The sequence below is a fragment of the Antechinus flavipes genome, chromosome 6, assembly GCF_016432865.1.
Source record: "Antechinus flavipes isolate AdamAnt ecotype Samford, QLD, Australia chromosome 6, AdamAnt_v2, whole genome shotgun sequence".
Classification (NCBI taxonomy): domain Eukaryota; kingdom Metazoa; phylum Chordata; class Mammalia; order Dasyuromorphia; family Dasyuridae; genus Antechinus; species Antechinus flavipes.
This window is the reverse complement of record NC_067403.1, coordinates 218140621-218156702: the sequence shown is the minus strand read 5'-3', so window position 1 is coordinate 218156702 and position 16082 is coordinate 218140621. Positions and strand designations below refer to the sequence as shown.

Here is a 16082-nt window from a genome sequence, read left to right as displayed (position 1 = left end):
AGATACCACCCTTCCCCTCATCCTTTTTTTGCAGAGGTGGGAGCTCCATAGCTATGAAACATTATACTTATTTTCAAGTTTGTTCCCCCCCGTCCTAGTATTGATTGTTTTCATTTTCTTTATCTTTTTTTAATTAACCAAAAATTCATTGTTTTATGGGATAGTGCTCTGTGAAGGAGGAGAAATTTAGGTGATATACAGAGGATAAACAGTTTAAATCTATTTTAAAAATAAAAGTAATAGGGGCAGCTAGGTGGTGCAATGGACAGAGCACCAGTCCTGAAGTCAGGAGGACCTGAGTTCAAAGCTGGCCTTAGACACTTAACACATCCTAGCTATGTGACCCTGCAAATCACTTAACCCCAAGAGCCCCAGTAATAAAGAAATAGTTAAAAAAATAAATAAAAATAAGAATAATAACAGCCCAATGAAATATCTTGGGATTCCATTAAAAGGATCACTTTTTTTTGTTTGTTTTCTTAATTTTTTTTTAAAGATTAAAATTTAATTTACATAATGTTTTTATTTTAAAAATTTGATCCTTTTTAAAACAACATTGCAGATCCATCCACCCCTACTTCTAAAACAGGGATCCTAAACCTTTTTTTTTTTTAATTACAGACCCTTTAATCTCGGGAAGCCTATGGATTGTTCTCAGAATACTATTTTCAAGTGAAGAAAATAAAACATATAAAATTACAAAGAAAACAAATTATAGTGAAATATAGTGATCAAAGTTATTTTCAAAAACAAATTTGTGGATCCCAAATTAAGAATTCTGAATACAAAGTGAGATATTTTCAAACCCTTAGTAATGAGTCTTCAAAGTTTTCTAAGTAAGATTTAGTTGGAAACACCTATGGGTTATAGTATGCTTTTCCCTATAGGACCATGGTATTTTTTTAGCTTTGTTCTTGAAAGAATCTTCAAATATAAATGTGAGAAATCATTTTTAAAAGACCAATTTGCCTTTTCTGGGCTTCAGAATGTAACCAGTGGGGAAAAAAGGAAAAAACAAAATTTCATATTTACAGAGGGTTTTAAATTTGTAAAGCACTCTTACAATACAACTCCCAACTGAGGTTGGTCCTATAAGAATTAATGATCTTTTTTTTGTTGTTGTTTGTCCTTTGTTCTGGAAGAGGACCATGACAACAGGGAGAGGATTAAGTGAGGGAAGGGTTGGGAAAGTTCACCTGCCTCATTTTCCCTTCCAGAGCCATCTAGATCCAATGGCAACATATAGACCAAGACTAATGAAGGAGGCTCTGGATGAAATGGGGGACCTTGTCCTTTTTAAGCTAAGGTCTTAGTTTAATTGAGACTGTACCCATTCAGTGATTAAAAGCAAGGTAAGAAATGAGGAAAAGAATCTCCTCTTTCACTTAGTTAAAAAAAAATCTAAATAAATGAATGCATTAATCTGGGAGGGGAAGTTCCTCAGAGATTCTAGACAAAGCAGAAATGACTGTTATTTACAATCAATCTGAGTCAATCACTTTTATAGATGAGAAAGCTGACATTCAGAGAGAAGCAAATTGGTCAAGACTACGTAAAACCAGGCCTCCTTGAATCCAAGTTTGGAGCTTTTGCCTTTGTACCATCCTTCCTTTCAAGATAATCAAATATCTTAGTACATAGAGAAGAGAGCTGGGAGTATTTAGGGATTTGCTCAGGAGTAGAAATCAAACTCCCTTCCTTTTAAAGGGTTACCAGTTAATGTACTCCATTAATGAGTGGAAGAAATGGGCTTAAAATGTTTTGAAACCAAATCAATACTTACATCATGAAGTGGATAAGCCGCTGTATAGGTACCATTTGTTAGCAGTCTCTTAATGCCAAATTTTCTCTTTCCTTCTTCTGTACCATAAGGGCACCGTGAGAGAATATAGTAAACCTAGGAGGCAAACATAAAGGTATCCATTTATTCACTTCAAAATGCATTTTAAGTACCTGTTCTGTACAGGGCACAGATAGTACTAGGAACTTACGGAGACAGAAATGAAAGGAAGTTAAGATAATCAAGCAAGGTATACACAAGCTTCTATAATGCAAAGTAAAACGCCACTAATATTTACATGTGATTTTACAGCTAGAAAAATGTTTTATGAATAAAAGAATGATTGATTGATTGATCATTGTAACAACCTCATAAGGTTAAGTACAACAAATATTTTAAAATCCATTTTACCACTAAGAAAACTGAGGTTCAGCAAAGTTAAATAATTTGAACATAAGTATTGGAGACAGGCTTCAAACACATCTCTCCCAATTCTAAGTTCAGTGTTTTACTACTCTACTCTATTGCTTCTCAATGATAAAAGTATAAGTCACGTGAAGAAAGGCCAAGAAGTGACCCAAAGATTAATGTAGGAGTTTAATGTTGGACCGTAAAAGATGCAAACACGGGGGAGATCCTAGAAACAGTCTGATCAAAGACACGAGTGAGTTTGAGTGACAGCATACTGGTCATTTTAACTGTAGACTGAGATCCAAATGGAAAAGAGTGATATTATGTGGTACAAGGCTTTAAAGGCCAAAGTAAGCAGCATGAATATCTTTCGGTAGACATCACGGAGAGCATTTCAAAGGTGTAAGAAGAGACATAGCAAGGTCAGATTTGTACATTAGGGAAGATTCCACAGTCACTGATATGAAAGATATAGGAAAAAGAGAAGAGATTAGAGAAAGGGAATCCAGTTAGAAATGAAAAGTAATCTATCAATGAAAAAGTGCATGGATAGAATCAATAAGACTTGAAGAAAAAATTGTAGGAAGGCAGATGAATACTTGGTGTAAGGGAAAATTCCCAACAAACACGGCTATCTAAAAATAGAATCGAGGGAGAAATTTACACAATATTAAGGGAAAAAAAACCTAAATCCTATTGATAAAATTCATTAAAATTAATAAGTTAAAATATAACGGGCTACCCTGAAAGGTAGATTTATAATTTGCCAATAGTCTTCAAGTAAATTCTGGACATCTACTTTTTGAGGAATAATCATCTACATGATAAGGAGGAATTCTTGTTCAAGTATGGGGTAGATGCAATGGCCCTTCAGGTCCTTTGCACTCTAATATTCTCTAGGACCGAGGAGAAGAACATGTGCATTGTGACAGAGAAAGAAGAGCCAAGCACTTTATACTTTGCATATGCTTTTGTGGAAATGATTTCTTTCAAAAATTATGGAAGGCATAATTACCCATGTTAATGGGCTAGAACTTAATGGACTATCCTTATTTATTATGGGAAATGTCATGATTTAACATATTTAGCACAACTTTATCTTCTATATACATATGATCCATGTGCTTATCGACATTATCAGATGTTCCCTGAGGACAGAGCAGCTGGACAGTGGGAAGAAGCAGACCGGAAGCATGTGGGGGTGATGGGGAAAAGTCAGCAAGCTTTTTTTTTTTTAATGGTTATTGAATGATTATTCAGACATAGAGATAATACACATGCAGATGACAGATATCTATCAGAATATCTGTCTAACCATTTATCTGACAAGGAATTGTAATCACACACAAATAAACCTGGGTTTATACAATAAAACACAGTGCCTTCTTGTTTGTGTTCTTATTGCCATTTTGAGAAAAAAAAATCATTTCAATATTTATTAGGTAACTAATGCATACAAGTAATTCCACAGGGGAAGTAAGATGAAGGATGGTTATTTAAAGAAAGGCATAGCTAAAGGGAAAAACAAAACAAAACATGGGCCACACAAGGAAATTTATGGGATAATTCCTTCTATAATACTATTAGATAGATAGCCTGGATGTTCCACTGGTATCCTTGTAATCAATCAGAAAGCATTTATCAAGCACCAACTCTATAATGTGCTATATCCTGGAGACAGATAGGAAACTGAACCTGTGATTTCAATGACCCAGGGAAGGAAAGTGCTGAGTGAGGAAACCTTCTCATCATTGTAGGATGGCAGTTCTTAAAATAAAAATAATTGAAATGACTTGTCCAGCATCACACAACCAATATGCATCCCAGGGAAGAAGTTAATCCAAATGCCAGGAATACTAACAGTCTTTGCTTTCAAAAATCTTATAGTCTATTAAAATTCAGCTAATTTCTAAGGATCCTTCCAGATGCAATTCTCTTGGATTTTCAATAATGGAAAGATTTCTGGATTTTATTGTTGTGTGGGTGAATGGGGGAAGACAGAAAGAAAGAAAAAAAAAACACATAAAAACAAATAATCTGTCTTAAAACAACCTTAAAACATACTTTATTTTAAAAATAAATATAAATAAAATATAAAAAATATTTTTAAAATATAAAAATTTAAAAATGAAAAAGATTTTAAAGTCTTAAAAGAGCTTCACTTCTACTAGAAGGAAGGAAACGGCATGTACACTGAAGAATACAAGAAAATTTGAGAAGGAGAGAGGACTAAGATGGGAGTGGCAATGAGAAGACTTCCTCTTAGAGTATCCCCACTTGCCAGGTCTGGGCTGATGGCAAGAAGGGTAAAAATGTGAAAGACCATGGCTGAAGGTATTTGATTGAGTTATACACCTTCCTGGAAACAGCTGAATGATTCAGGTATGCAACCTGAGAAAGTCTAGGGACAGGCGCAACCTGAGACTGTGATTTCATTAGATGTCACTTGAATAGACCATGAGAAACAGTGAAGGGAAATCCAGTAAGCATGTGATTCAGCTTCTGGCCTTCTTCCCTCTGACTCACTGCCATGGGTGAAATCTTCCAGCCTGGGGCTAAGTGGGACATTGTTGACTTTCATATGGGACACGGAGACAGTAGTTCAAGGGAGTTGCGTGTTTAGAGCTACTTCTGGAATGCAAATACAAATAATGTTTTTGTTTTTTGGGTTTTTTTTTCTCATTCTTCTTTTTAAAATATGCCTGTGGTACTCTCTATTGTTTAGCTGTGTTTATTTTTTCAGATCAAGGAGGTGAAAGGTGTTGTATACTAGAGTGATAGCTCTCAGCTAGGAGCCAGGAGTCTCTATTTTAAGTCCTAGCAAAATCCTATTCATTATGTGATTTGTTATGACACTAAGGAAGACAGAGCGATGAGCAAAGCAAAAGTGAGTTAGCTCAGAAGAAATGTGAGACGTGCAAAGCAGAGAATCCACCCCAAATGTTCATAGGGACTATTTGTATCCAAACTGTGGCAAAGCATTCCGGGCTCATATTGGTCTCATCAGCCATAGTCGGACACATTGTAACTCAACTCTAACATAGTAATGTCATTTTGGTCCTCTTTGAGAACAAAGGACAATGGATCAACCGAGGAAGACAGAGTAACTGAATTAGGAGAAAGCAAGATATTGGCTATCAGGGATGATGGTTTAGACAGGGGTCCTCAAACTACGGCCTGCGGGCCAGATTTGGAGTTGAGGACATTTATCCCCCTCACCCAAGACTATGAAGTTTCTTTATTTAAAGGCCCACAAAGCAAAGTTTTTGTTTTTACTATAGTTCGGACCTCCAACAGTCCGAGGGACAGTGAACTGCCCCCCCTATTTAACAAGCTTGAGGACCCCCGGTCTAGAACCTCACTTATTAAAACTGAGGTTCATGACCCAAAAGGGGTCTCATAACTGAATATGAGGGTCATGAAATTATAGTTTATTATCAATAAATCATCTGTATACTTATTTTATACACCTATATAACTATGGTCACATAAAATTTTCTTGGGTGAAAAGGGGTTATGATTGGAAAAAAGTTTAAAAAGCCCATCTCTGGAAGATTGTACTAGTCTCTTTCCTACTCTAAAGATTATCTATGAACAGATTACAAATATAGAAAGCAGAAGTTCTGGGCTTGTATTTGCAATACTAAATATACTCTTCTTGTTGTAAGATAAGAAAGATATAGAGGAAGGCGAAAGAGACAATACCACCATAGTGGTATTGTGAAACATTAGGGTGTTTTTTCTGGAGCATCTATGTTCCCGTTTCCATGTAGTATGTATGCTCTTGAGGAAGCTGTGTGTAAGGCAATGCTGTAAGTTGCCTGGGTTTTGAGCACATAAAACATGGAATGGATTGGCAGTGAGCAATCTGTCAGCAGTAGTTAGATACCTGAAAACATTTGCTAGATTCTCCCCTTTTCTTAAGGGTATAAATGTTTCAGAGGTTGAAAGGTGCTGGTGGGTCTGGGCAAATTATGCATATTATTTCAGTGCTCTAGAATGGGTATGATAATAATAGTAATAGTTGTTCTATCTCCTCAAAAGATTGTAGCAAAAATCAAATAACACAAAATATTAACATGATTTAAAAAAAAAGAAAAGCACTATTCACATATATTTATACAGGTTCCAAGTAATAACAACTTACAAAGCCATAGTGTTTAAAGAAAAAAAATTTTTAAAACTGTTTCTTTAAACACTTTCCCTGAAAGGAAAGGGTACTACATTGGGAGAAAAGGTTTTGTTATTTTACTATAAAAGAAAGAAAACTAACCCCACCCAAAAAATGACTTAAGTTTGGGACCCCTCATGTTAAATAACTGAGGAGTGGCAATATGGGGTGCTGAATAGAGAACCAATCTTGGCATTAGGAAGATTGATCCAAATCCTATCTCTGACACAAAATTTTTGTGTGACTATAAAAAGATCACTTAATTTTTCAGTGTGTCCCGGCGATGCTCATGGATGATGGTACATATGGAATGACAACATGCATGAATAGAGGGAACACCCACACCAAGAGTTCCTCACATTGATAAAATTCATCCCCTTACCTCTCCACTCCCCTCAAAAAAAGTTAGGAAAGACTTAAAAGGAAGTCAGTATCCCCAGAGATTGATCCATCTCATTTCTCATTCTTATCTAGAATCTATCAGACTGCAATCTCTTTGGGAGGAAGGACTATATCATTTTTCATCATTGTATTCCCTAGCATGGTGCCAGGTCTTAATAAACATTTGTTGAATTGTGTTCCAAAAGAATTCTGAGCTCCAAACCGACAATCAAGACTTTTAAAGCAGCAGCTGGGAGAGAGAGAGAGATTTGGCAGTTTTTATTTTCAGAATCCACATTTTGGTTCCAGGCACTGACTCTGTCTTAATAAGCGTGTCAGCAATTATCACCTCATCCATTTAGTGATGGAAAATGGAGGGCTCTTTTTGGTGATGACACAAGGGTTTTGTTATCTCAAAACAGAAATGAGTGTCTAGGCTTAATCACTGAATGAATTCTTGAAGACTTTAAGTGAAGGTGGATTTGAATTCAGGTCCTCCTGACTCCAAAGCTGGTACTCTATCTATGACAACTACTGCCCTTGCAAGTCACAATCTTAACTGAAGGTCCAGTTTCTGCAAATCTTTCTTAGCTTGGCTCCTCAATTTGTTGCCAAGATTGTCCATTTCAGCATTATACCATCCCTTGTAGATGCCCCCTTTTCTCTTCCGATACGTGATCACTGATAGAGAGAAGGAATGCCATCCCTCTAGTGCTGGCCCCTATTACCTCATACTGGATTATTTCAAGAACTTCCTGGTGACCCCGCTTGCCTCAGGCATCTCCCTCTCTGGTCTCTCCATCATTCAGTTATTAAAATAATTTTCCTAAAGCACAGTCTGATCATGTCAATAAACTCCAGTAGCTTACTATTACCTCCAGAAATAAATACACAATGCTTGTTTGATATCCAAAGCCCTTCATAACTTAGCCCCCTTTAGCTTTCCAGTGTTTTTACACTTCACTCCTGGACATGTACTCCTACCACCCAGAGGCATTGGTCTTCTGGCTTTTCCATGAACAAGATATACCATCTCTTGGCTCTGGGCATTTTCTCCAGCTATTCCCCCATGCTTGCAATATTCTCTCTCCTCTGCCCAGACTACTAATTTCTCTAGCTTCCTTTAAGTCCCAATTAAACTTCCTTCTCCCATCCCTCTTAATTATCTCCTACTTATCTTGGATAGAGAGCTTGTTTTGTTTATATATGTTTGCATGTTATCCGCCCATTAAACTGTAAGGTCCTAGAGATTAAGGATTGTCTTTGCCTCTTTTTGTAACCTGCACTTAGCATAGTGCTTGGTATATAACAGATACTTAATAAATGTTTACTTATTGATACTAAATTGGGTGGAGAAGGAAAGAATTGACATTATAGACACAAAGAAAGTACATGGAAGTCTGCTGTCTGCTACCTCCAGTGACTTCATGCACATCCATATCCACCCAGCACTGCTTTATAACTCCTTATCACATAAGTGCATGCTCAGCGATACATTTAGATTTAAAGAAAGCAGCTTAGAACGTGTCTACCTACAATTCTGTTTCTCACTGATGGCGAGAAAAAGGTGTTCTCATCTTCAATGAAGAAGAGCTCCTGCCTTTGCTTGCTGAATGGAGCTGTGAAGTAATCCGGCTCAGGGTTCATCACTTTCTTTGGGAGCCGGAAAGGCTCAAACATACACTCAAAGGGATTCTCCATGGCAGGGGGGATGTCATTCTCCCGAATGGGCATCTTGATGTTCAGCACCTCTGCATACGTGGTCAGTACCTCCCAAGGGGCATGGATCTTGACAAAGTAAGTTCGGCCATCCTCGGAGTCCTAAAAGAAAGAAGACACATTGATATTAAACACACTGAGATCTGAGCTGTAGAAATAAGGCAAAAAATGCACCTTTTTTCTTTCAACAAGTGTGTAGGAAAAAGACATGGGACATGAAAACAAGCCATGTCCTACACTTAAAAATCAACCAAACTAAAAACTTTCTAAGATATCATATGAAGTTGAGTAAAAGATTCAGCATAATCTCTTGTGTTTTAGAAAAGTATTATATTGTAATCAAAAGAGTATTGGAATCTGAGTCTAGAGTCCCACCTTCGACAATACCAGCTTGTGATTCTAACCAAGTTATTTGGCTTCTCCCAGCCTCAGTTTCTTCATCTGTAAAATACTGCCTACCTCCCAAAGTTGGTCTACAGAACCAGTTTTTAGTGCTCTCCTCTTCCTTACATTTTCCTTCAGTACTTTGTCTTGCCTTAGTTACTAGCATGATGGCTAACCTTATCCCTGCATGTACAAGCTACGCTACCTCCCTGAAAAGAGCTTATATTTTACTAAGGCAGGTAGCATAGCTTTTCATCTCCATTATCACCAGAGCTTATCAAAGCTGTAGTTGTTTGTCCTCGTTCTCATCATGACATCAGAGTTGGATTTAAGTGAGAAAGGATCCAGAGCTATCTGGTTCCAGTGGCCAGATGTAGATCAGAATGAGATGGCCCTGGATGAAAAAAGAGATCTTGATCTTTTTAAGCTAAGGTCTTCAATAGATCTCAGTCTGACTGAGGCAACACCCATTCAGTGATTAAGGCTGGGTAGCTAGGTGACTGGGAAGTAAAGGACAGCAACTCCTACTCAAAGGAACGCCAAAAGGCACTGGCTTAACACAGTATAAATAGCATTAGACCCAAAGTCAAAAAAAAGACCCAAGTTCAAATGTGACTTCAGACAGTTAATAACTGTATGCCCCAGGCAAAAGTGATTTGCTTCTGTCCTTCTCCTTTTCTTCAACTATAAGATATGGATAAAAACCACACCTAATTAACAAGATTGTTATAACAATCAAATAAGATAAAATTTGTACAGCGCTTAGCAAAATGATTGGCACATAGAGGCACTTGATAAATGTTTGTTCCCTTCCTCTTTCCCAACTGATAAGTAATTTTTTTTTAATTCCAAGGAATTTAAATTGCAGGTCATCCAAAGGACAATGGGAGGGAGGCTACAATGGAGTGTGGGCTACAATGGAAGCAGTGAATGCAGGCTACAATGAAGAATTTCAGGGGGGAAAAGGCATAAATGATTGTTCAAAGAAATATCTGACTGGAAAAAAAAGTAGGCTGGCCACATAGGCAGTATGATAGATCCCAGACAAATGGATTATCTGGGAACTTCAATGGTATTCATATAATAAAGAGGTCTATTCTGAGGTATGTGAACTTTTAAAACATTTTTGAATAATGTATTTTAATATAATTCATTTCCTTTGTAATCTAATGGATTTTAATCTTATGTACTTAAAAATATTATTCTGAGAAATAGTCTTCACCAGACTGACCATAAGAACAACATCAAAAAATTGAAAAACTCTTGGTACAGAGGAAGTGATCCAGAACACTGGGTGGAATTCTTGCAAAAATTTTACTGGAAGGCATGGTCAAAGATGGTACAGTATATGAAGACACAAGGGCTAAGATCTGCACTGTTAAAGAGAGTCCCCATAGTGGGAAGATTATAGTTCTACTGCAGTATCGCCCAGTGCATCTAATAGGTGCCTAATAATTGTTTACAATGCTATTATATTTTGAACTCTTATTATTAAATGTTTTATGGCTACAATTCTGGGAAACAATTTAAAATGCATTAAGCATCTAGTAAGCTCAGGGCCCTATGTTTGACATGAGAATATAAAGATTTACAGTTTCAAGTTTCTTTTTCCTCAAAGTTTCTTTCACTATGCTGATCTCTCCTTGGTTCTTGTCTCCTAGGGAGATTATTAAGGAAGATGCAACATGTGCACAGATAATGATGCTGCAAAATGGAGTCCAATGGAGGCAAGTGAGAGAGTCTATACAATGTATTCTAGGAAAATCTGATTAGAAAGGCAACATTTCCAGTTTAAGGAAATGAGAGCGAAGGAAGGCTTCACAGAGGAGGTGGTACTTTGATCTGAGATTCAAAAGAAGATTAACAAGTATTTGTGGAGTGCCTACTATATATTTAGTGCTATTAGTTTGAGGGTAGATAGAGAAGTCTCTCTATCTTCAAGGATATTCCTGCTGAATTGGACAGAAAGGCACACACAGGATAACTTTAAGAGATGCAGCTAAGTATAATGAGAGGACCAGTAGAATCAAAACTGAATCAGGAGACTTGGGTTCAAATAGTGATTTATTAGCTGAGTGACAGGGTAATTCCTCTTCCTATGATAAGCCTTTATTTTCTCATCTGTAAAATAGAGGAATAATACATAAAACATTTTTTCAAAGGGATCCTATCATAAAAGTGTTCTGTAAACTTTAAAGAGCTATATAAATGTAAGCTGTTATCACTATTATGACTAAATACTAAATTCTATGGTTTACTGTAAAAATTAAAAGAATTCAGAGAAAGAAAGGAGAAATCAGTATGGGCTGATAGAGTCAAGGGAGGTTTCATTAAGAGGTAAGCTTGAGCTGAGTTTTAAAAGATGAATAGGATATTTAAGATATCAAAATCAAGGAAATATAAACGAAAGCTCATGGAAAATGAATGGATGCCCATCAACTGGAGAGTGGTTGAGTAAATTGTGGTATATGAATGTTTATGGAATATTATTGTTCTGTAAGGAATGACCAGCAGGATAAATACAGAGAGGCTTGGAGAGAGTTACATGAACTGATGCTAAGTGAAATGAGCAGAACCAGAAGATCATTATATACCTCAACAATGATACTGTATGAGGATGTATTCTGATGGAAGTGGATCTCTTTAACAAAGAGATCTAACTCAGTTTCAAATGATCAAGCAGCTATACCCAAAGAAAGAACACTGGGAAATGAATGTAAACTGCTTGCATTTTTGTTTTTCTTCCTGGGTTATTTATATCTTCTGAATCCAATTCTCTCTGTGCAACAAGAGAGCTGTTCAGTTCTGCACACATATATTGTATCTAGGATATACTGTAACCTATTTAACATGTATAGGACTGCTTGCCATCTGGGGCAAGGAGTGGAAGGAGGGAGGGAGAGGAAAAATTGGAACAGAAGTGAGTGCAAGGGATAATGTTGTAAAAAATTACCCTGACATGGGTTCTGTCAATAAACAGTTAATTAAAAAAATATCAAAACACAAAATAAAAGCTAGTTGCTGCTGCGAAAGAAAGAAAGAAAGAACGAAAGAAAGAAAGAAAGAAAGAAAGAAAGAAAGAAAAATAAAATAAATGAAAGCTCATAGGTGGGAATAAATTTGGCAGCTTAAGGATAGCTAGAATGGAGAGATTTCCTTGATTGGGCTTTAGAATTGGTAGGATGAGTAGTGGGAAGCTGAACAGTTGAGTAGAAATCAAACCATGCAAAGCAAAGCAGAGGCAGTTAGATTTGATATGCAGAATAAAACTAAATTTTATATCCTCAATATGACATATAGACAATCCTGCCTTGAAGAGCTGGGTCTACTTTAACTGACTTCTCAATGAGTAAGGTAGAAAAAGTGGGGCTCCTATTCCAAGATTCAGCATCCTCATCCTGCCTCTAGATTTCAATAATAAGAATAATAATCAAAGTGGCCCAACCTCACATTTATATATAGCACTTTAATGTTTACAAAGCACCGTCTTCACAAGAAGGTGAAAGATCCACAATCAATTATTATGTCCAATGTAATGAGGAAGGAAAAAATAAGTCCAGGGAATTCAATTTCTTTGCCTATGATCACACATCTCAGAAATGTAGAAACTAGGATGGAAAAGCAGGACCCCTGACTCTGAGCCTGCAGGGAAAAACCCAGATTTTGGTTTCTGTTTTATATGGTAGGTTAATTAAGGACAATGACAACCATATTTACCTTTTTGTCTTCCGTTTCTAATTCCAGGCCAGACTTTAAAAGATTATTTTCAAATTCCTTTCTTCTTTCCTACAGAGACAAAAGCAGACAACAGGGAGATATCATTAACATCAGGTTGGCTCTACAATATGCAAAAATAGTCTATAAAGACTGTGAATATCCAAACACCTTGGGCCTATACATAGTTAGACACAGGTTTGTTTGTTTTTTTCTTCTTCTTTTTAACACTGATATTTGCTTTTAGTTGATCCTCCCTTAAATGTCATGCAAATAAGTGTAATCCAAGTATGTAAAGTATAAGCAAAAAAATCCATTTTGACATGAATTGTAGCATACTCAAGCCCTTGGATTTAAATAAATAAAAATATTCTTTAAAAGTTAACCTTTTCAGGGCAGCTAGTTGGTGTAGCGGATAGAACCTCAATTGCCTCAGGAAAAAAAAAAAATTAACCATTCATATTGATTGTGTGTGTGTGTGTGTGTGTGTGTGTGTGTGTGTGTGTGTCTTTGTCTCTGTCTCCTTTTTCAATCTCCAAGAGAAGAACAGGATTAGGTAATATGTTTAAAAATGAGAATAGGATTTCTTCATCTGTAATTCTTTTTTGTTGTTGTTGAGGCAATTGGGGTTAAGTGACTTGCCCAGGATCACACAGCCAGGAAGTGTTAAATATCTAAGGCTAGATTTGAACTCAGGTTCTCCTGACTTCAGGGTTGATACTCTATCTATTACACCAATTAGCTGCCCCACATCTGTAATTCTTAAATATATGTGCATGCACAAATGTGCACATGTATACATACACATATACATATATATACACATGCATGTATGTCATTAACTAGAAACATCAAATTCTGATACTCTTCATCAAATACTTCAAGGATGAAATATTTGCCACTGGAAGGATTTAATTCAATTCAAATAAACACTTATAAAGTATACTATAATTAAAAAAATGGTTAGAATTTCTCCCAATACTTTAAAAAATGAGTTATCTACAAAAGATAAACTGTTCTCATGAGCATAATGCTCTTATTGATAACCTCACTCGTCTATTAATCAAAATTAGTGTTAATGTTTAACTTAGATAGCTATCCTTTATCAACCTCTCCCAAGTAAAAAAAAAAAAAAAAAGTGGTAGATTAAGTATATACATTGTCTTATATCAGCTTGCAAAATAAAAGAGAGACAGCATGGCATAATGGTTAGGGTGCTGGATTTGGGAATCAGGACAATAAAGATTTCAATTTAAATGCTGCCTTAAACACATACTAGCTGTAGGATCCTGAGTTAATACTTTACCTCTCTAGCCCTCAGCCCATCTGTGAAATGAGAGTTTTGAACTGAATTGACTTTTCCTATTTAAAATCTATAATCCCATGAATAGTGTTGGGTCAATGGAATAAGTTAGGTACACAAGACAAAACAGTAAATGACTATAGTAATCTACTTGGAAAAGAAATTCATTATTTAACAAAAACTGCTAGGTAAACTAGAAAATAGTATGGCAGAAATTGGATATAGACCAATATCTCTCACTCTCTACCAAAATAAGGCAAAAATGACTACATGATTTAAACAGAAGGAGTGATATCAAAGAGATAGAACATTATGAAGATAGTTTGATTACATTAAAAAGGGTTGGTTTGCATAAACAAAACCAATGCAAACAGGATTAGAAGGAAAGCAGAAAGATGAGAAACCATTTCTACAGCCATTTTTTCTGATTTCTAAAATACACAGAGAACTGACTCAATTTATAAGAATCCAAGTCATTCCCCAGTTGATAAATCACCAAAGAATATCAATAGATAATTTTCAGATGAAGAAATTAAAGCTATCTATAGTTATATAAAAAAAATGCCCTAAATCACTATTGATTGGAAAAATGCAAATCAAAACAACTCTGAGGTAAATGATAAATGTTGCAGAAGATGTGAGAAGATTGGGACAGTAATACATTGTTGGTGGAGTTGATAAACTGATTCAGTAATTCTGGAGAACAATTTGGAACTATGTCTAAAAGACAACCAAACTATACATATCCTTTGATCCAGCAATACCACTAACAGGTCTGTATATTAAAGAGATCATAAAAAAGGGGAAAGGACCTATATGTACACAACAATATCTATAGCAGATCTCTTTTTGTGGTGACATGGAATTGAAAATGGAAGGAATACCCATCAAATGGGGAATGACTAAACAAGTTATGGCATATGAATGTAATGGAATCCTAGTGTACTACAACAAATGATGAGAAGGCAGATTTCAGAAAAACCTGGAAAGGCTTACATGAACTGATGTTTCTCATTTTATATCATCTTGCCATCTTGAGAAGAGAGGATGGGATGGAGAGAGAAAAAAAAATTGAAACTCAAAATCTTATTTAAAAAAGGAATGTTGAAAACTATCTTTATGAAACTGGGGAAAAATACTATTTATACCTCTTCTCTTTTCCTCTTCCAAAAAAAGTTGTTTGGAGACTTGCCCAAGGCCATAAAACCAGTATATGTCAGAAGACTTGAATCCAGATCTTTTGGACACTAAAACCAGATCACTATCTACTGTACTATACATCCTCTAGAAGTCAGTCCTTCCAAAGTGATACTATGCAGAAACTGAACAGTCAAATCCAAGAATTCTAAAAGCTGGAGATACTTTGAGGAGGAAAGAAAAGGTCAAGAAGACTTAGAATCTCCCAAAGTCAAAGTTTATTATTCTGCAGGCAGTGAGGTCATTTACCACACAGTTTCTGTCACTAGGTTCTTCATTTGAAAAGCCTACTTAAAAAGAAAAAATAAAGAAAAAGAAAACCCATGGGAGAATTTTCCAGAACTGCATTGATGATCATTATAAAAATGCAATCAGAAATATCTCATTGAATCTATTCTTAGATCATATAACTGCCAAGACTGAACTGAAAATTAAAAAAAAAAAAAAAAAAAAGGAAAAGGAAATCAGCTAGAATAAGAAGGGGAGAGAGTGCCTGTGATTGTTTCAGCCCCAAATAGCATTTCTTTTTTCCCTCTCATTTAAAAAAAAAATCAAATCAACAAATACAATTAACTAATTGTGTGACCTTGGCAAAGTCACTTCACCAATCTAAGCCTAATTTCCTCTTCTGAAAATTAAGGGGGTTAGACTTGATGTCTAATATATCCCAATCCATCATCTAGGCTGACCTAGTTGAAAGCTATCAATCCACGTCATAATCTGTTCTCCCTTGTTACATGTCTCAGCACACCATCAAATTCCCACTGATAAAGGGATCATTCTATTTCTTAACACAGCATGACAATCATCTATCTTTTCTGTATTACTCCCACTTCTCTACAAGTCAATATTGCTGGGGAAAAACTGTACTGATTGAAGACTTGGGATGGAAAATGCCATCTGCATCCAGTGGGAGAACTATGGAGACTGAATGTAGCTCAAACCATACTATTGTCATCTTTTTTATTTGTTTGTTTGCTTTTTCTTTTTCATGATTTCTTTCCCTTTTGTTCTGACTTTTC

At 35.9% G+C, this 16082-nt stretch overlaps 1 protein-coding gene across 6 annotated transcripts in view; it reads right to left on the bottom strand.

The window, feature by feature from the left end:
- ANO5 (anoctamin 5) overlaps positions 1–16082 on the bottom strand; it is a 144791-nt gene that overhangs the window by 43185 nt on the left and 85524 nt on the right. For all 6 annotated transcript variants that reach the window (XM_051965629.1, XM_051965631.1, XM_051965634.1 and 3 more), the window contains 3 exons: positions 12564–12632; positions 8280–8564; positions 1784–1897 (listed from right to left, as the gene is read on the bottom strand). In XM_051965629.1, the coding sequence (XP_051821589.1) occupies positions 1784–1897; positions 8280–8564; positions 12564–12632 (468 nt within the window). The remainder of the gene's footprint in view (positions 1–1783; positions 1898–8279; positions 8565–12563; positions 12633–16082) is intronic.